This window comes from Eublepharis macularius, chromosome 2 (genome assembly GCF_028583425.1).
Source record: "Eublepharis macularius isolate TG4126 chromosome 2, MPM_Emac_v1.0, whole genome shotgun sequence".
Classification (NCBI taxonomy): domain Eukaryota; kingdom Metazoa; phylum Chordata; class Lepidosauria; order Squamata; family Eublepharidae; genus Eublepharis; species Eublepharis macularius.
In genome coordinates, this window is record NC_072791.1 from 136,683,726 (window position 1) to 136,705,048 (window position 21,323).

The 21,323-nt window shown below is 40.1% G+C and overlaps 1 protein-coding gene across 1 annotated transcript in view; it reads right to left on the minus strand.

Moving 5' to 3' along the window:
• The window catches only part of MUC2 (mucin 2, oligomeric mucus/gel-forming), an 85,695-nt gene that overhangs the window by 41,623 nt on the left and 22,749 nt on the right, over window positions 1–21,323 (minus strand). The window contains exons 16-30 of the mRNA XM_054970006.1: window positions 20,314–20,569; window positions 19,216–19,268; window positions 18,330–18,430; window positions 16,063–16,214; window positions 15,082–15,220; window positions 14,029–14,139; window positions 13,656–13,835; window positions 12,670–12,909; window positions 10,349–10,505; window positions 10,047–10,175; window positions 8,459–8,600; window positions 7,546–7,589; window positions 5,949–6,137; window positions 5,347–5,376; window positions 3,110–3,703 (exon numbers count right to left, since the gene is read on the minus strand). Of these exons, the coding sequence (XP_054825981.1) occupies window positions 3,110–3,703; window positions 5,347–5,376; window positions 5,949–6,137; window positions 7,546–7,589; window positions 8,459–8,600; window positions 10,047–10,175; window positions 10,349–10,505; window positions 12,670–12,909; window positions 13,656–13,835; window positions 14,029–14,139; window positions 15,082–15,220; window positions 16,063–16,214; window positions 18,330–18,430; window positions 19,216–19,268; window positions 20,314–20,569 (2,517 nt within the window). The remainder of the gene's footprint in view (window positions 1–3,109; window positions 3,704–5,346; window positions 5,377–5,948; window positions 6,138–7,545; window positions 7,590–8,458; window positions 8,601–10,046; window positions 10,176–10,348; window positions 10,506–12,669; window positions 12,910–13,655; window positions 13,836–14,028; window positions 14,140–15,081; window positions 15,221–16,062; window positions 16,215–18,329; window positions 18,431–19,215; window positions 19,269–20,313; window positions 20,570–21,323) is intronic.

A 21,323-nucleotide genomic window follows, 5' to 3' on the forward strand; every position in this document is an offset into this window, starting at 1 on the left:
GAATAAAATTAGAATCTGATCTAATTCAGATTCTTAATGTTTTCTCTTATATTGCTTTATCACCTAGGATACTAAAAACAGTTCCAGAGCATCTTATGGACCTGCTGGTTTCTTATGGCATTTGCAGGCAAACACATGCTTTATCAGTCACATAAAGTGAAGTGTGGGTACATCTATAAGGTACACAGATTCATATACATATAGGCACTGGAAGTATATATAAAATTTCCAGTGAACTGGTACATCATAAAAATGTCAAACACTGCAAATCCAGCACAATTTTTCTAGCTTGCAGAGGTATAATGATGAGCAAGTAACTTGTTCATATTTGCAGACCACCAACAAGAGGGGGAGGAGAGCTAGGAAGCAAGGTGACAAAATACACCAGGCAACTCTGATAGAGTTATAAGAGGCCACAACTTTATTGATTTACAGCTCATGAAGCATTGGAGCTGCGTAAGGCTCTGATTCGAACACTGGCTGACCCGCCTGCCAGCTGATTACTGCCATGCCTCTTCAGACCCCTGCTGAGGGAGGACTGAGGGAGGAAAACAGTTAGTGGGATACCTTTTGGCATGCACCCGTGTGGATCCCCTGCCATCTTGGAGTGAGGCAGACCTGACAGCACCTGAGCTGGGCATGAACCTGCAATGCCCACTCCCCAGACCCCTTAAGGTGATCTTCATAATAAACTGAGCTCATGGGCCCTGTACCCCCCCAAACAGATTGGTGCCCTGTACCCCCCCCCCCCAAACAGATTGGTGCCCACACCACCTGCTCTCTCCAAAGCTGTGATGAAAGGGTGGGCTGGGTGGGATGCGGGCCATTAGCCAAGTGTTGAGGGGTAGAGGCCACCTCCCTCTTCAAGAAGGGGTAGCAGAACTGCACAGAAAGTGCACCTGCCAGGTCCTCAGCCCTCTTCCTACTCCTTGATACCCAGGTTAGCCTGCTTTTATTGGCTGAACTGGCGTTTAATTCTGGGCTACACTGACTCTGCCCCCACCAAGGCTGCTGGAAGCCCATGCCACCCTCTAATGTGATGGCCACCCAGCATCCCTCTCTCCTCATGTGCGGCCTGCAACTGATCCCCCTAGTTAAGTCTTGGGGGGGGGTCTGCATTTCTGAGAATGTCATGAATAAAAGACCGAAAGACAAAGCAAGATATCAAGTCCAGTCTACAATCCTCACTCCTCTCCATGATTATATTTTTTGTTCTAGAAGCAAAGAAATAATATGTGTCCAAAGCTATAATATATCTTTTGCATTTGTACTTACTTGTAGAAACTGTCACCAGTGACGAAAATCATAAAGGAAAAGAAAAAAGAAAAACCAATATAACCATCGATCAGTTCCCAAATTTATAATCTTATTGCAAGATAAATTCACATTAATAACTTCAATCAAAGATAAAATGTTCTACTTCTTTAAGATCTGTCATTAAATCACTGCAGTATGATGCTTGTTGGGCTGGTATATATAATGCATTCCTTGTAAATATAAGCTTTCCCAATCTTCTGCATGTACACATTTGCACGGACAAATCTACTGTGTTATTTAGGAAAACACAGATTTTGCCAGGAGGATTGCAGTGACAGCCACAGCTGGGGAAAAGGTGCCTAGGAAAACACTGCTGTTCTCCAAGTCTTAACTAGGGATCTGAATTTTGGGTTTCCAATTTGTGCCTGATTTGGAAAGATTCAGGATTACCAAATTGGTCCCAGCATTGCTGAGCCAATTCGGGAATCCCAAGGTAAAGCTGTCCAAAGCTATTCGTATTGCTTTGGAAAGCTTTGGCAGCAACTGTAGCAAAGTGGCAGCAGCCATAGCACTTTTCTAGCTGTTTGCATTTGGAAACAGCAAAAAAAGTTTCCAACTTCCCGCCCCGCAGCTTTTTTCACCAGATGGGAGGGGGGAGAGAGGATTCCTTCCTTCCCCTCCCATCAGGTGAAAAAAGCAATGGGGCAGGAAGTTTGTACTTTGAAAGCTACACTTTTCTTGCCACTTGCAAGTGACAAGAAAAGTGTTGCTTTGAGCTTCGGTGTGTTCCGTAAAGATTCCTGTCTGTCTCCTCTTTGTATGCTGGGGGCGGGAATGTGTAGCCAACCATCGGAGGTTTCTGTATATGTATGATTTTAATTGCTGGACTTTATTGTAAAATTTGTTATGCAATTGTATTTTATGACTGTTGTACCCCGTCCTGAACCCACTTATGGGGAGAGCGAGTTAAACACCAGATAAACTAAACTAAACTATACAGAAGCGGTTTAAACACCCAAATCCCAAAGTGGCTTGCCGTTTTGGAATTTGGGTTATTCAAAGCTGGAAACTCTAGTCTTTTTCAGGTACACACACCTAGTTAAAGGACCTTACACATTGTTTTTTGATGTAAGCCATTATCCCAGTAAAATGTTTAGACAACATCAGTCTTGACTGCTAAATAAACCAGCTAAATTCAGCCGCAATGGGGAAAACATAAATAAAGCCTATTGCTGAATGTAGGTAAAACTAATGTGTAGCTTACCTGTAATGACAATCCATAATTTGCTGCCTTGTAAAGAAACCTGGATGATCATCAAACACGCACTTTCCATCCTTATACATAGCCATCTAATGGATTATTTCCATTTTCATGGCATAAGAACATAAAATAAGCCCTGATGGATCATACTAGTGGTACTTCTTGTATAGCATACTGTTTCACACAGCAGCCAACCAAGCCATCTGTGGCAAGCCATCTGAAATGACATACTGTGGCATGTGCCTTATATGCAAAGCAGGATTCTGAGCCATGGTTTGATTCCGGTTTGAAATCTTGGTTTGCAGGAAGATTGCAAACTAACAATTGCCAATTTGGATGAAAAAGTAAACTATAGTTTGATGTGGAAGCAGATAGAACTCATTAGATGGATCCTTGTGAAAGGAAAGGGACATGAACAATCTCAAAAATCCTCCAGGCTTCTAGTAGCAAGTTGTTGTATATGTAACTGAAATGTATAATTTAGTAACATTGTTTCTGTAGAGTGATGACCTGTATTACACAATTTCACTGTTCTAAGTCATTGGTTCATTCACACAAAACAGTATCAAGAAGCAACAATCTGTTCATTACCTGAAGTGGTTTGGGTAGTAGTTGTGGTAGGAGTAGAAGTAGAAGATTGTGTTGTGGTAGTTGGTGTGGTTGTAGTGGTAGGAGTGGTAGATGGTGTGGTGGTTTGTGTGGCTGTAGTGGTAGATGCAGTGGTAGTTGTGGTTGTAGTGGTCGTGGTCGTGGTAGATGGCGTGGTAGTTGGTGTGGTTGTAGTGGTGGGAGTGGTAGATGGAGTGGTAGTTGTGGTTGTAGTGGTAGTTGTGGTTGTAGTGGTAGGAGTGGTTGTAGTGGTAGGCCTGGGTCCACAAATTATATCACAACAGTTGACTCGTATCTCGTAGTTATAGCAAAGGTTCCAGAGGCTCTTATCCTGGTCTTCATTTCTACAAATGAGCCCAAAAGTAACATTACATTCCACTTTCTGTCCCAGTTCTTCCAGACTTTGTTCAGGTGAATTTTTAGCCCTGCACTCGATATTTTGGGGGGCTGAACAAAAATGGTTTCCGTCTTTATTTCTTATGGCTTCATAAGTCTCATAGTCACCACCTCCTGGCTCGTCTTTGGGATAGCTAACATCATACCATTTACTCCACTGACAGTATTCATAGCATTTAGCTGTAAGACAAAGATGAAAGTCATTTTCTTGAGCTTTAATCGACAATTATTCATACAGTATTCCTTCATGAAGCAATTCATTTCAATAATGAAATGATATTCATACACATTTCAGTCTTATTAATGCAATATAATATAGATCAAACTGTATTCATAAATATGAATTTATGATTGGTCAAACTGGTCTATAATTTCAAGGGTTGAACATTCACAAGACTGAGGTTCATGCTGATATCTTCTGCCACTTTCATAAGCAATAAAATATGTCGTCCTATTCAGATTACGAGAAGGGAACACTCAATCTTGTAGACTAGACATTCTTTGCTTGTGTTTAAAAATATCGCTGCAGACATTTTGACAGGCCCTGTATCTTTGTGAAAAGAATTGATACAATTACTATTTTATGTATGAAAGTTCAAGGCTGCCAAAATCTTGTGATCATGAAATCAACACTGCTGTGGCTAGGGTGATAACATGATCATAATAATAGAAGCACCCATGCAACCAAATGTAGGTGCAGAATATATCCCTATCTCTGACTATGAAAACAGAATAGAAAAGAGTCCAGTAGCACCTGTAAGACTAACCAACTTTACTGTAGCATAAACTTTCGAGAATCACAGTTCTCTTCGTCAGATGACGAGAACTGTGATTCTCGAAAGCTTATGCTACAGTAAAGTTGGTTAGTCTTAAAGGTGCTACTGGACTCTTTTCTATTTTGCTACTACAGACTAACACGGTTAACTCCTCTGGATCTATGAAAACAGAGCAACCAAGAATGATAGTGACAGAAATTTGCTAGAGTTACAGAAGGGGGAGATTTCAACAGAGTAGGAAGGGGAGTGTGAAGACAAATTCATACAAAAGTATATCTAAAAATGGCTCATAGCTATTGTAACTAAGTGAATCTTCTATATACAGAGGCAGTATCTCTCTGAATAAACAGTTGGTAGAAGGCAGACAAGGGGGAGAGGGAGTGCTGCTGTCCTATCCTGTGAGTGCTGCCTGCCTGCCTGCCTGTGTGCCCTCTCTGGAAGCAACTGACTTACTATTGTTGGAAACAGGGCAGTAAGCTGGACTGGATCAAGCTGGACTTACGTTCTTAAGAAGAGGAAAGAATACACTTCCTGGCAATTATTGTAGTCTGCAACTACTATCTCCACGGGGTAAATAAGGCCCCAGGGGGACCAAAGATCAGTAGATTGTCATCTTCCTGTACTTCAACTGGTCACATCAAAAAAGGTCTCAAGATATGATGGTTAAGAAAGTACCTTATCCAAGCACTCCTTGCTCATGCACCAGACCTGGTACACAAAATCACTTTGTTTTGAATGCCTATTCTTTTAGTCATTAATTCATATCTATCTTTATATCTTATCTCTTTGATCAGACAACTTTAGTGCCCCTGTGTTAGAGCACTGAACATGTGAAGTTGCTTTATACTGAGTCAGACTATTGATGTAGCTAGCCCATTTTTATCTACTGGAAGCTCCACAGGGTCTCTACATGCAGCATTTTCTCCACTCTAGTACTACAAGCTTCCTTTTGCTGAAGGCAGGAATCGAACCTAGGACTGTATATGTACAAAGCAAGTGCCCTTCCATTAAGCTGTGACCCATCCTCAATTTCTGATTAAGACTTACTTGTGGTAGATACAGAGGTTGTGGTGGGGGCTGGAAAAGGAAAAAATATACATATTATTGTGCAGTCTTAAAAGTTATGGAGGTGATAAATTTGTCATTTTAGAAGGATTCACATCATGTTAGAACATTATCTTTAGCATAGTTTTGCACACCAAAGTAACATAGCTATGCTTGTAGACATAAAATATATCTAATATAAAAACAACTTTCTCCAAGGAGATAATTAACAAATCTACATTAACATTCCAAGCTTGCTTGTACTCATGGTGGGAGACCATATATGTACAAAGCAAGTGCCCTAACATTAAGCTGTGACCTGTCCTCAGTGTCTGATTAAGACTTACTTGTGGTAGATACAGAGGTTGTGGTGGGGGCTGGAAAAGGAAAAAAGATACATATTATTGTGCAGTCTTAAAAGTTATGGAGAAGGCGATACATTTTTAATTTAAGATGGATTGACATCATGTTAGATCATTATCTTTAGCATAGTTTTGCACACCAAAGTAATATAGCTATGCTTGTAGATATAAAACATACTTAATATAAAAGCAACTTTCTCCAAGGAGATAATTAACAAATCTACATTAACATTCCAAGCTTGCCTGTACTCGTGGTGGAAGATGTTGTTGAAATGGCAGTGGTGGGAACTGAAGTTGTAGCACACAAAGTTAGACTTGTATACCCTATGGTGCCATTTTCTCCACATGTTAAGTTGAAACAGAAAGATCCATTACGGTCACGTTTGATGATATCTCCTTTATTATACTCTATTCCATCATAAACACAGCAGTCTGCAAGAAGAAAACAAATAGGCTTAATTGTTCTCTTTAAAGAATACTCAGAAATGAAAAACATCAAAATGTAAATAAAATAATTTAACAAGAAAATAGTGTTTTCTCCTGTAAGAGCTTTAACCTTAGGAAAGTCTGTTTATTTAATTTGCTGGTATCTGGAAGTAAATCCTAATTAGCATGCTCAGGATCACATTGTAAGAACGTCAAATGTATCTGTGAAGTAGATGAACTTATGTCACAGTCGCTACCAGGATGGAAATGGACTCATATGAATGGCATCGTCCCATCATTTCTGTGTTCAACAGCTTTCCTTTGTACCTTGGGGTTTTTCTAAAGGAAAGCAGATCTCATGGTATTCCTGCTAACTGCAAATGAATCCTTAGTAAACTTAAAGCAGGGTTACTAAAAATTATTTTAAACTCTCCCAATAATCTTGGGGTGCATTTCCTACTCAGGTGTTCTTTTTTTGGCAGAATGCCTAGAAAAATGGCTATAGAACTTTTCCCTCTTGTGACATTGTTACCTCTACAGTTGCAAGCAAAGTCTCCAAAGTACAGCCAGTAACCACTTAGAGTTTGCTTTCTTTAAACAAGAAAGCATCTGGGATTTTTTAAAAAACTCACAAAAAAACAGCATCTATGCATTTTGTCATTGGGATAGTTTTTCTATCCCAAAACTCATTTAATGTGGTTGGGTAAAAAATACTCCAGGACTTAATTTAGAAAACTCTGATCCAAGGAACCATTTTAAGTGCTCTGGAGAAATACAACCCTTCTTGACAACTTCGAGAATATTTATCTCACCACATACTCAGGATGTAGAAACATACTCCAAGCTAAAAATTTATTTTCCTTTAAAATGTATGAATTTTTGTGTATTGCCTAGTATCTTAGGTTCAAATCATAGTTTTTGTTGTTCCAAATCAAAACAAAACTATAGCTTAATAAATGAGCCATACTGGTGGGAGTTATTCAATATGCAAAAGAGGAGAAGTGAATCTACGCAAAAGAAACATTCTGCCTAATGTGTTTTCAAACTCTTTTCTGCCATCACAAACGAAAAGAGTTGTGTGGGACCTGTTCTGTATTGGAATTTGTCTTGAGGTAGGAACAGACCCTAAATGAAGTATGTGCAAGTTTTTTACATGGTTGTTAGAGGGTTTTTAACACACATGCTTAAAAATTATTTTATACAAACACAGTGAGTTGGGTGCTGTGGTGTTGAAAGGCTCTTCCAATAGTTGCTTTTATATAGTGGAGGGACACTGCAAAGAAAAATCTACCATATTCAAAAAGTTTTTTCTGCTAGCACAAGCTCTGGGCAGAAATATATGGGAAAAGTGTATGCATTCTTCTGTTTTGTTTTGATTCCTTTTTGTATGCAAAAACAGTAACAAGAAATATACCTTCTTTAGGCTTACAGGTCACATTTCCTGCTTCGTTGCAGATACTGAAATTTTTAAAAAAATCACAGTGAAATGTTAGAAGATATTGATTGATTGATTTTTATCTATTGCTTGATTTGTATTTCATGTTCAGCCACTGGTGGCTGTGTTACAACATTAAAATATTTAACGTAACATGATTTAAAACAATAGTTAAAAGTGTGACACTGAGAGATCTCTGTCTTTTGGTGCTACATCTCTGAAGATGCCAGTCACAGCTGCTGGTGAAACATCAGGAACTACGATGCCAAGACCACGGCTATACAGCCCGGAAAATCCACAACAACCATCGTTCTCCAGCTGCGAAAGCCTTCGACAATATAATAGTTAAAAGCGTAAACTCTATAATATAACAACTAAGTAATAAATAGAATAAATTTAATGTGATAATAAAATAATTTAATAAAATATATTCAAGCCTAAGTATGTGAAATCAGTACATGCTAAAGATTATTATTAAAGATTAAAAATGACAATAAAATGAAGTTGTGGGATAGCTGTATATGCAGAGAGAGAATCAATAATATAGATTTTATTGATGACCTGCTTTACCAGGCTGTTTGTTGTAAGGGAATCAGATAAAAATATATAATGGGTGGACACTTAAGAAAAAAACACATCCATGATGAATAAAGCAAAATTCCTATGTGAAAAAGCATCATTTTTACACACAAATTTTTTAGGTGAGAAATTTATTTTAAAGCAACATGCCAGGGTAGGAATGTAAGCTTTACATTAATCCCCAGTCCGAACAGCATTCCTTTTCATGAAAAGGACTATTAACAGGCCTATAGGCCAAGAGAATGTGAGTATAAACATAGACACAAATACGTTCCTGCCACTGTTACCCCATCAGCATTGCATTCCCACTTACCATCTCTCACATGGCTCATGTGTGGGTACTGGACTGCCAGGTGGATAGTATACACCGTCATAATAGCAGCCACAAATAGCCTCACACCTGTTTGTTTCTTCAATGAAGATAGGTTTATCTGGAGGACATCGAGGATAGCAACCTATGGTGCACAAAATTATCATTTAGATAATATACAGCTAATGTAAGACTGAATGAAGGATGCAATTAATGGACATTTGGTGTTGGTGGAAAATTTCAACTGATACAATGTGGGGAACTAGCAACAAAGCCCATTGTGGGGAAAAATACAATGGGCTCTAGAAAGGGGACAGTGGTCAGGCAGGCTTTCGCTCCTCCTCCATCAGTGATTTCAGCTGGTGAAGGAGGGGGGTGGGCATTGTCATCTGCTCCATGCCGGATCTCAGCCATGTGAAGGGATGGTGGGCTTTGCTACCTGCTCCATGCTGGGTAAGGAGGGGGGCATTGCATCCTGTTCTGCGTCTGACTACGGCTGGGTGAAGGGGGCAGGCATTGCCACCTGCTCTGAGCCTGATCCCAGCAGGGTGAAGGGGGGTGGGCATTGCCACCTGCTCCCCACTAGGTGAAGGGAGGAACAGGCATTGCCTTCTGCTCCATGCCTCATCCTGTCAGGTGAAGGTGGGCGGCAGGCTTTACTACTCGCTCTGCTCCTGATCCAAGCTGGGTGAAGGGGTGGTTGGGTATTGTCACCTGCTCTGCTCCTGATCCCAGCTGGGTTAAGGTGGGGGGTGGGCATTGCCACCTGCTCCGCTCCTAATGCCAGCTGGGTGAAAGCAGGAGGCGGACATTGCCACCTGCTCCCATCTTGCTGCCGGCTGGGCTTCCCACCATGGCACATTTTCTGGAGAGACATGGTGCCTTGCCTAGGCTTCCCTCCGTGGCAGTGCCCTCTGGTGGTGCACTAGGGTATAAAGTGAGTTGTTTGAAATACGCTTAATTATATAGTAAGATATCCAGCCTGAGTAGCCAGGTTTGCCAAGCACTATATGGCACTACAGCTGTTCCTGCTCCAGCACATGCAGTGTTTCATCCCAGGAAAAGGGTGGAGAAGGAATTCCTTCTGCTCAGTCTTGCTAAAGCCAGGTAATTCAAGTCCTTAATTAAATGAACACCTCTGTCTTGTTTTTCTTTCAAGATGATCAGCCCACACCCCTCAATCTTTGGCATTTTGTGTAAAGCATCCAATCAAAAGCCAGACTGTCAGAATGAGGCCAGATATAAAATTTAGTAAGGGAATTTTGTCCATAGGGATTCATCCCCCTTCACCTGTAGCCAAACCATGGGACTAATTGTTCAGGGACAGGGTTACTTGGTAAAGTCAGCTCTACTTATTGATAGTCCTCAGCATTGCTATCCCATTTTTTGACAAGACAACAGTTGTGTGAACAAGATTGTGAATCTCTATAATCAACATTTCCTGCCAATCCTGAGTGTTTTTTGAGTATCTATAAAATTTCAGAATGACGTCATTTGGGGAATATGTTTTAGCCTGCTGAGTGAAGATTGTATTCCAAAATTTTGTTAATGTTTGAAGGTTGAAAGTTGCCCTTAACTGGTAGTTTCTTACCTTCCAAATATAGCACTGAAAAGTTGGTGCTAATATTGTTAAGCATCTTGCAAGTTGTGATATTACTTCCACAAGGCTCATAGTGCCATTCACATTCATCCGTAGGATTGTAATAGTCACAGAAGATTGCTAACAGAGCAACAAACAACAATTAGAGAACAGGTTACAGAAGTATTTTGAACAAATCTTCCTTTTGATATATGGGTATTTTTTAAATAAGGAATATATAGAAAGTCCCAAATGAGAAAGTTTGATGGATGCAATGTACACTTATTGGGAAATAAATAATATTTAATACTCACGGCATATATCAGGAGTCCTCCAGAATACACAAGCTTCAGCTTTGATACATTCTTGTGCATAGGCAGCAACTGCAGTACAGAAGCATTCACAGTCTCCGCCAGAGTCACAGGCACAGGCATCATGTACACAAGCTTCATAGAACGGCTTTGGGTCTACCTGTTAGGAAATACAGAAGCAAAGAGCTGGGATGGGTCTATTTATGGCTTCTATGGATCCTCCATTCTGACTTCTATCCTCAAACAAAATCTTTCATCTACCATGATCTGTAACCATGATTTTCATGATTGTCAGCACACCTGAATGCTATTAGCCTTGTTTGTGATACATTATTGCCACATAAATACACAACTCACTGCAGATTAACGCACATCAGTGAGGCACCATAAGGCATATTTTACTCCCCTGAGCATTCTATTCATTCCTGTTTTAGCCAGAAATTTCTAATAGTGCAACAAAATTATACCATTCTGTTGAGGTCAATGGGTATAGAAGAGTATTACCCTGTTTAGGACTGCAATATTAGAGAGGCTAACAATGTTTTATATGTCCAAAGCAAAACCTTGGCTCACTGGTTGACCTTGGGCCAGTTCTCTAACCTACCCCACAAGGTTGTTGTGAGGATAAAATAAAAAAATGAAAGAGAGAAGACCTATGTAAGTAGCTTTGGGTCCCCATTGGGAAGAAAGGCAAGATATAAGACAAATAAATAAAATATTCCAGATATACCTACCTCTCCCTCCATTTCTCCTCAGTGATCACATGCCCTAGCTGGCTATGAGCCCTGAAGATACCTTCTTCTTGATAAAATTGTCTTTGCAGCTAGTGGCTCTCCATCTCATGGACAATCTAGTGGTGTTCAGTTTTGATCTGAACAGTAAGGTATCTAGGTCTTGTTGCACTCCTGCTAATGTCCTGTGATTGTCAGCTTCCTTAGATGTTGCTGTTCATCTTCATGACAGCACCCAAGGACGCCAGAAAATCTTGAGAACTACATTTCCTATGGTTCCAGGCTCATGATGAGTCATGACAACATTCAATGCCAGAGATCCTATAGTTACTAAGAAGCCTCTTTGCTTCTTTCCTCATCAGGACTCGTTCCAGGTTTTGGAAGGCCTGGGGCAGAGAGTGCCCAGAGTCCTCCTCTCATCCTCTGACCACCACCAGGACCCACTCCCACGCCTTCTTTCCTGCCCCCTCACATGGCCACCTGATCTGCATGATGGACCCTGCTAGAAACACTTGCCCTGGCAGCTGCTCCGTCTCAGGGTATGTTGATACTGGCCGTGCTCCTCATGTTAAGTCTGGACAAAGCAAACCATGGGGAGTGCTTGTGGGAGGGAGGAAATGGGTCAATTTCATATCAGCTTAGACCCTAAGGAATCTCAGTCAAGTTCAAAAGAGATTAAGGAGAGTATGGTGCCCAAATACCCTCAGTTTTTTAATATGTTCCATAATTATCCCCAACCTACTAAATAGTAACAGTAGATCTAGGCAAAAAATGTAGTAGTATATACAGAGTAGGGGTGAGGACTTGCAGCCAAACTGCATTCTGGCAGCCAGAAACAGTCTATTAAGTTTAGGAAGCTTCTTCCATGAGTTGCAGAAGCAGATCTCCTTGTTCCTCTTCACATAGTATTTAGCACAAATAGAGGGCTAACTTTCTAGTTAATGAGAACTTGGAATTTCAGGTGCAGTACGGTTAAAAGACACAGACATTTTTATCCCAGATACCATCCAAGAGTCTCTCCTATTTTATACTTTTAAGTTAACATGTTTATCAACGTGTAGGAAGCAATCATAAACAGATCTACTCAGAAACAAGTTTCATGTTATTCAATAGAGTTTACTACTTGGACAGTGCCCTTATAATTGCTGCCATAATATCCTAGATTGTTTTTATTTGTGTGGTCCTAGGAAAGGGGGAAGATATATAATGTGAAGACTTCTTCTAGTAGCACTACCGAATAGTTGCAGCACTGATCCTTTTGTTACCACCAGGTGCAGCTCTTTCCATTCACATAGAATATAAGAACATGAATTTTCATAGTAATGTTTTAATATATAGCTAAGAGCCTCAGTCCAGCAGAAGCAATTTGTGCTTAAGCTCCAGTGAAATCAATGGGCTTAAAATACTCTCAACAAACGTCCTAATGATTTAAGGGATATGTGATTAACTTCCTCAGGAATGGGGCTATAACATTTTGATTTTTTTTTCATAATAACCTGTTTTGACACCATTTGGCAGAATGCCTATATGCTCTCACGTGACAATTGGATTACTTTAGCAAAGTGATGGATCGCAACAAGTATCAACTCTAACCTTGGGATGACATATTTTAAAAACATCGCTGTTGATGAGGCTGCACTCCTTCTCTGACCAGGATCTGCGATGAGGTTTTTGGTCACAAGGCTCAATGTCTACTTCCACATCTGGACATGCGCTATCCTTTTTCCATGAATTTCCAAAATCCATGGCACTGGTTACTTGGACATGGCTCCTTGTTGTGAAGTCATTGTTGGCCTTGTCATCAAAGTTACCACATAAGCCACAAACTTTGCCCTGTGGAGAAAAATGTAATGCATTTTGCAGAAGATTTTTACAAGGAATTTGCCATGTTTTCCCAGCATTATTAATTATGGATACTATTGGATGTAGGGATTTGGGGTGGGAGAGAAGCAAGGTTTATATTCAGAAGACATTCTGCACAGTCTAATCCATGCCTTGCATGTAGCAATGACTGCAAAATTGCTTATATGAGCACAGCTCTCTGCAAGTGAGAGGGAAGCCAGTACGGCAAGGTGGTGAAAGAAAGGGAATTCTGTGCACAGTCTTGTGTATGATGGAGGGTGAGAAAAATATACCAGGGACAAGATTATCCCCTTAGTATTCATTATTTAGTCCAAATAATATTCATTCTGCATTAGGGTTGCCAGGTCCCCTGGAGCCCAATCCCGGGGACAGGGAGTCATGGGTGTGCGCAGGGGGCATGTGGAGGGACTGGGCCCATCCCCCATGTTTCTCCTCTCATTGGCCAGGTGAGTGGGAGGGGGAGGATCCCCTGCTCCCATTGGGGGAATGGGAACACTATTCTACATACTTAAATGGGTATGCAAAAGTTCTGTGGAGTGAACAATCGCTATCACAAAAATATAATGGCATTCATCTTTCAATCCACATGACACAGCAAGGCACGTGGGCAGCAGGAAAACTATTAAAACAAGCAATATGCATATCCTTTTTATTGCATTGATTGATTTGTAATAAACCATCTATAGCATTAGGCAAGACTTTCCAAAATCACTCACTTTATATTTTGGTGTCAGCTTGATAAAAATAGTAGTCTTCTTGTCCCAGATGAGCATAACACCATTGCTGGCTTCAACAACAAGGTACAGTCCAATATTATAAGTCCAATAAGTCACACGGTTATCAAGATCCCACTTAATTTCTACTTTATCTTTGTCTTCAAATTTTAACTCAGTTCCCTAAAACATACATAAACAGACTTTATGAGGCCTAAACAGAAACATTATATTTGTTCTTCTCATATGTAAGAATTTGATTAAGAATTCAGAACTTTTCAAATTGACCTAACCTCATACAATGAGGTTTGATTCTGTACAGGCAGGCACCATCCAATTAATTTCCAGGCATGCTCACTTACTTACTCATACATACCCCTAGAAATGCTTTAATGGCCTTGGAGCAGGTGACTCCAGTGGTTCCACATGGGACATTCTCTGTGATGACACTAAATGATCCATGGTGTTTCCCAAGGCCACAGTAATCCTAATGGGAGCAGCAAAGATGAACAAATTTAAGCAAAAACCCCAAACATAATATTCATATCCATAGCAACATTTTTCACATGTAATCATCTTCTCTGAACCAGAGAGTGTTCAGGCCATGAGGACATGGTGCTCTAATGGCTTGCAGTACCCATACTGATCTTGAATAGGGTCTCTTTTCACATGCACCAAATTCAAGTTTTATTGGGGGAAACTCCAACTATACTCACATTTAATGTATGACCAGAAACTTACCTTTAAAACAGTGGGGGGAAGAATCAGCTCCCATGCTTGCATGGAGGAAGGAGCACCTTAATTCCCTTCTTTCTACCCCACATGCTTTAACTAGCAGAGACAGGCCATGGAGGGGAGGGTTAGTGTTACAGTCAGTTCTTTGTGTCTGCCCATGTGTGATTAGAATAATATGGGCAGATCCTGGACAGACACACAGAACTGGCTGCAACACAAATGGCCCTCCCTCTATGGCCCTTCTCTGCTAGTTAAAGCATGCAGTGTGCAAGGAAGCATCAAAGATGCTCCTGCCTCCATGGGAGCCAATTTGTGCCCCCCCCCAATTTTAAAGGTAAGCTTCAAGTTACATGCTAAACATGAGCTGAGTTTGGCATTCACCTTATAAAATTTGAGTTTGGAACACATGTAAAGAGCTCCTCTGTTAAAATGGAGATTGCCATAGTCACCATCTGTTTCAGATGCATTAATTTTAGTGTAACTTCCTCATTCTCCTAAGACCCAGGAAATCAGCCTGGGTAGCAATTCATCATCAGGCAAGTGGTAGGAGAACTGTAACACACATCAGATACAGATGTAATCAAACCAACTGCCATACCAGGTACATCACAGGGGGAGAAAGAGGAGCCAACCAAGTGGTATTTTAAAAAGCAACTCAGAATGTTATGGAAACGTAACAGTAACTGAATATTACCTGGGAAGCTACGTATTCACATTTGCCATCAAAGTCATAGTATTTTCCATCAAAGGTAATGTAATGGCCACTTCCATAAATGATACACGTCCCATAACACACAAATTGGGTACAAACCCAGCTTCCATTTTGACAAGTACTAGAGAGTGCAAAAAAGAAAGAAGTTGCTAAGAACTGAGCTGTGTTTCTGTTCTTTGCAATTATAGTGAATGGCAAACTATGTAGCCAACTTATAAAGCACCTAGTCCTTACAAAGCATCACATATATAGTGTTTACCAACCAGTACACATAAGAGTAAACATATTCTGTTGATTAAAATAGAATCATCACATAATTCACTAGGTGTTCCCACAAGCTATCTGATGTTTCTGTGTTTTGCTTTATTGATATTGCTCAATAGGCTAGTGAAGAGATTATATTTTTCCCCAGATGGAAAGTGAAGATCTTTCATAGGTACTGGAACTCGTTTAAGATTGATCTAATGGAGATCTTTCTGTGAATAGGTGCGTGTCAAGATGGCAGTCACAGAGTGGGAAGGTGTCATCATGATTACTCAGGATCAGTTGCCTCCATGACCTGTCATCTGGTCATTTGGCTACAGAACACATAAATCATAATGTTGCCTCCAAGAGCCCTTGTGATAAGTCATTTGAGGGTCTGTTATGTGATGCAAATATATCATTCTTACTTATGCAGAGCAGAAATAGCAAGTTATGTAGGACATAATAAATCCTGTCTCCTATCCCACTAGGATGATTGGGCAATATACTTCTAGAGCTGTCAACCTAGTTTTGGAGCTTTTATGTTGAATTATGAATAGAATTGTCATCTTTTTTCCTACTAGGGTTCACATGCCTATAACAGCTTTAAGATGGGTAGTGACTGTATCACTTAAATAATTTGTACAATGCTTAGCATACTCTTTGACTATATGAATAGTAACTCTTTTTATTGCTGTAAATATTTTTTAAAGGTCCTACCATTCATTGCAGCCCACATCTATTCCTTCTCCAGGTTCATAAAACTCCTTGTTATGAATACATGGGCAGTGCTCTTCCTTAACACATCCCCCTCTGCCGTCATCAATCAATCCATTGGGGCACACACACCCTGAGATGCACTCTGTCTGGAACTGTGAGGAGAAAGAACAACATTACTTCTGTTCTTCATGAGAAGTCAGTACATGGTGGCCAATCAGATTTCATACTCTATTATATTTAACAAGGTCCTTTCAGACAGCCAAATCAGACTGGCTGTCTGATTACTGGCCCAGTAAGGGGAGACACCAGTGTAATTTGCCTGTTTAAGATCTTCTTGCATCTGAAATGTGATATCCTACTTGAATACTGAAACCAGTATGTATAGCCAAGATATTTATTTATTTGTGTCATTTATAGTCCGCCATTCTCACTGAGACTCAAGGTGGATTACATAGTCTGAGATTAGTACAATCAGTGGCAAGGATAAGGGCAGGCATTTTCATACAATGTTAAGGACATTTCCATAAACAATGTCATAGGGTAAATGAATACAAGTTTACAAAGACATAGCATTAGCAAGGATCCAATATGGGGTTGAAGAAATGCTGAAAAAGAACATAATCAGTTCTAGGACTGATATTAGATAACATGAAGCACAAGTAGTATATAGGAATACATATTTAAAGCAACAGATAATATGTAAGGCAATATAATGGTGAAGTCTATGGTTCCTAACTCATTAGCGAAACATCTGAGACCACCCTCCTATCTGAGTAAAAAGCCTTTTTGAATAATTTGGTTTTGCACTGTTTGCGAAAAGCCAAGAGTGTGGGACCATTCCTGACCTCCTCAGACAGGTCGTTCCATAGGGTAGGGACCACCACAGAGAAAGCTCCAATTTTCCACCAATTGGAGCCTCCTAGTTAACTTAGATGGGAGATCACTGTACAGTGCATTACAATAGTCAAGTTTTGATGCTACCATAGCAAGGATCCAGGCAGCTGTGTTGAGATAAGAGGCCATCTTCCAAGCTAGAGTGAGAGAGCTCCAGAGAACTGTGACTAGCTCAAAGTCACCCAGCTGGCTTCAAGTGGAAGAGTGGGGAATCAAACCTGGCTCTCCAGATTAGAGTCCCACGCTCTTAGCCACTACACCGAACTGGCACCAAACCAGTCCAGGGCACATCCCTTGATGCCCACTTCTGTTTCTAAATGCCTCAACAAGATGGCATGGTCTACTGGGTCAAAGGCTGCAGATAGGTCCAGGAAGAGCAATAAGGAAGCATGGCCTTTGTCTATATTCAGACAGAGACTAACGCTACTAGTGCTGTCTCTGTCCCATGCCCTGATCTGAATATGGTCTAGAGCACTAGAGTTTTCCAAGAAGATCTGGAGTTGGTCAGCTACTGCTCTCTCAATCACTTTGCCCAGAAAGGGCAGATTAGAGACTGGATGATAATTGGGCACATGAGTTTTGTCCAGGGATGGTTTTTTAATTAGCGGCCTGTTTGAGCGGCCGGGGGAAGGTGCCCAGAGTTAGCAATTAATTAACAATAGATTTCAGTGGTTCACTTATGTGATCTTTACTTGATTTTAACAGTCAACATGGGCAAGGATCAAGCGAATAAGTAGTGGCTTTTATAGATCCCAGGATCCTGTTAAGGTCTCTCATTGTAATTGGTTCAAAGTAGTCTAAATATAGGCCAGATGGTGTATTAAGCATTTCTTCTATCTCGTTTACTTTGCAGCTAGCATCTAGATATAATTCTATGATTCTCTTAACCGGATTTTTAAAACCAGCTTCAACCTGGTTTTATGTCCTGGCTAACAGAAAATGCTAACAGTGTCTATGGCTCTGGTGCCATACAATGAATATATTTATCATGCATTTTAACTTTCCATTTTGCATTATTTTAATGGGATTGGGGATTATCTTTGGGAAAATATCCAATTCTACTGTATATAATACCATATTGATTGGATATTATGTCACAAAAGAGTTTTATTTATAGGGATCCAAAAAAAAGGAGGGTAAAGGAACAGTGTGAATAAAGTAAAAAAACAAGTAGAGGTAATGATTGAAATGAGTGACATAAAAGTACAAGAATTTATTCCTCCAAGGCTGCAGTTAAAAGGACATTTATTAGGAAATATTCCAGTTTAATTTTACAGAAGTTACTGCTTGGAATCAGGATATGAGTTTCATGCTAATTACATCACTTATTGAACAAGGAGATGAGGAGTTAAGTTGTAGTCAGGAATACATACATGATCGGTGCCCAGTGTTTGGCAGCTAAGTTGTACTGGTGTTTGGGAAGACCAAGAGTCAATGTTGTTGCAGTCAAAATATGTCTTGTTGGGTGAACAGTCTGAAAAATAAATGGACTGTTGAGAACAGAAAACCTCATGAGAGTTAACAGGCTGAGTCTCAGAGAGATGAAAGCAAAAGGCGTTTGCAAAAGCACATCATTCCCACTTTCCTCTCCCTCCACCAGCCCAACGAATGCCCAGGAAAACCTCTGCTCAAAGTCAGGAATCCTCATATACAAAATGAACTATAAGTGTGGCAGGAAGGAGGGGAATAAAGTGCAATTGCTCCTTTTCCCTCTTCCACTGGCTCTTCACCAGAAGGAGGAGGAGGAAATTTTACTCAATCCCCCCTTCTCACTGTAGCCCCCTCATAACTTGGTGCATTCATTTACAAGGGTCCCCAGTGTTTCTTATCCTGCTTTATGAGACACTCCTTTACCCTCTGAAAGGCCAGTTACACTAAATAGCTTAACTAAACAATCAGATCCACTCAGACAAGGAACAGTACTATCCATATAACACATTCTAGATTTAAAGGCAAAGTATCAGACAGCCATTATGGAGTGGCTAGGGAAGGAGGAAGGGGAGTTGTTTTCTCTGAAAGTTTGTAGAGCAGCACTTAATGTGCTGCTAAAGGAAACAGGTTCCAGATCTATAGAGAGAAAATCAGTGGGATGTAACGGGAGGAACAAACAAACAAACTTTCAATATGTTTTTAGGAAAAGGGTAAACTTTAACAAAAGGGCAACTCAAAAATGAATGACTTTTCTAAGAACAGTAACACAATCTTATGTAAGTAAAGAAACTAGAAAAATACTAAGTATTTCCAAAGCATGACACCCACCATGATCACTTATTGCCACTGGTACACACTGTAGTTTTCCATGACGACAAACACTAGAAAGGAATTCCAGAAAATGCATAAAATGGAAATTAGATATTGGTTTTTGCAAGTTAATTCCAATTTATAAAGGGCTATTAATAAAACTAAAGCTATTAATAAAAAACTATACTTCATAAAAAGAAAAGTAATCACATGTGTGAGGTCTGTTACTTGAAAGGATTTTCAAGATTATGTATTATATTTAACACTTTTTGTGCTGATATATAATAAATAATTAGGGTGGAGGGATGGGGGAGTGTGCTTTAGGAATCTTTGAATCATCCATTAAAAACAAACAGTAGATAGAAGAGCATTATCAAAGAGTAGATAAAAGAGCATTATGTATACCCATAATCCTGATTTTCTAAAGAATCCCAATAATTCATGTCAAAGCATAACAACAAGCCTTGCTGTTCTGGGCACTCTATCCCTTTAAAGATGTTCAGTTTTGGTGTTTCAACTGTACGTAAGAAGAATGCGTGCTATGTACAGTTATCCCAATATATATGGTTGCTATTTCGTGTGACTACAGCAACACACACATTTTCCAATTTCATTACACTTCCATGGAACCTCCAATTTTTGAGAGAATGAGTTTGTGCACACTGAAATTGGAAAATACACGTGTTGCCCTATTCACACAAAATGGTGACTACAAGTATTAGTAGGATTGCATGTGGCAGGAGCTCATATTATAGGTGTTTGGAGCACCAATATCAAATATCTGACAATGAATATGTATTTCTAAGGATTGTGTTTAACATTTTAAGGTCTATTCACTCTAATAAAAGGCACTGCTTTACTTATTCTATATTTTTCACAGTGTTTTAAAAAGATACTCTCCTGTTGAGTTATACCAAATTCATATTCCAAAATCCTGAATTGCATTATGGTTACAGAAGAGTCTTCATGCACTGCATGCCCATGTCTCAGCTCTGCCACCACAATTCCGAAATTCTCCATGCTATTACAGAGTGGCTCTATGGCTTGTTCCGGTTGAAGATGCCAATCCCCTGTATTTCCCACACAGGAAAGCAATACATCCTGACATTAACATACCAGCGTTCCTCCTGTTTCATGACATATTCATCGGGTTCTAGGAATGAACCTTTGTAATAACACGGGCACTTAGCAACTGGCACACAGGCACCCTTGTCATTCAGATAGGTATTATCAGGACAGCCACAGCCATCCACTGGAATGAAGCCCTTCAAGCAATGCTTATCGCCTTCAGAAAGTGAACGGCAGGTCTGCTGGCAAGCAGTCATATTGTAACGGAAGACCTGGGTAGCAGGGCAGGAAGAGACTTCTTTTTCTGAATGAAGAGGAGAAAAGAATAAATTAACAACTTCAAGGAGAAAGAAGATACCCACATAAGAGCATAAGATGAACCCTGCTTGATTAGACTAGTGGTCCATCAAGTCCAGCAACTTTTTGCATACAGTGGGCAAGGAACAGAGCATAAAGCCAATTTCCTGACTTTGCCTCCTAGCACAGGCATTCAGGGGGTTGCAGCCTCTGACTACTGAGGTTTCCTATAGTCACCATGGCTAGTAGCTGCTGATGGACTGATCTTCTGTCTAACCCTCTTCTAAAGCTTCTAGCCATCACTACATCCACTGGCAGTGAATCCTAGAAGTAAATTACTCATTCAGTAAAGAAGTATTTATTTTTGTCTGTTCTCAACCTATTGCTCATTGACTTTATTGGGTGCCTCCAAGTTCTAGTGCAATGGGAGAGGGAGAAAAAATTGTCTCTATCTACTTCCACCATCCCATGCATAATTTTATAAACCTCCGTCATGTCCTGGTCAGACTTCTTTTTCTAAACTGAAAAGTCCCAGGCTCTAGTCTTTACCTTTTTCTCACAGGAAAGGTAGTCAAGCCCCTTAATCATTTTGGTTCCCTTCTTTGGTACTTTTTTCTAGCTGGGCAATATCTGTTTTGCGATACAGTAACCAAAACAATACACAGGACTCCTACCAGCCATTCAGTGTATGCTATCTGAATTCTATTCCTAATGCTTTTCTCCTATGAAGAAAATAACAATGTTGAAGAAAATAACAATGA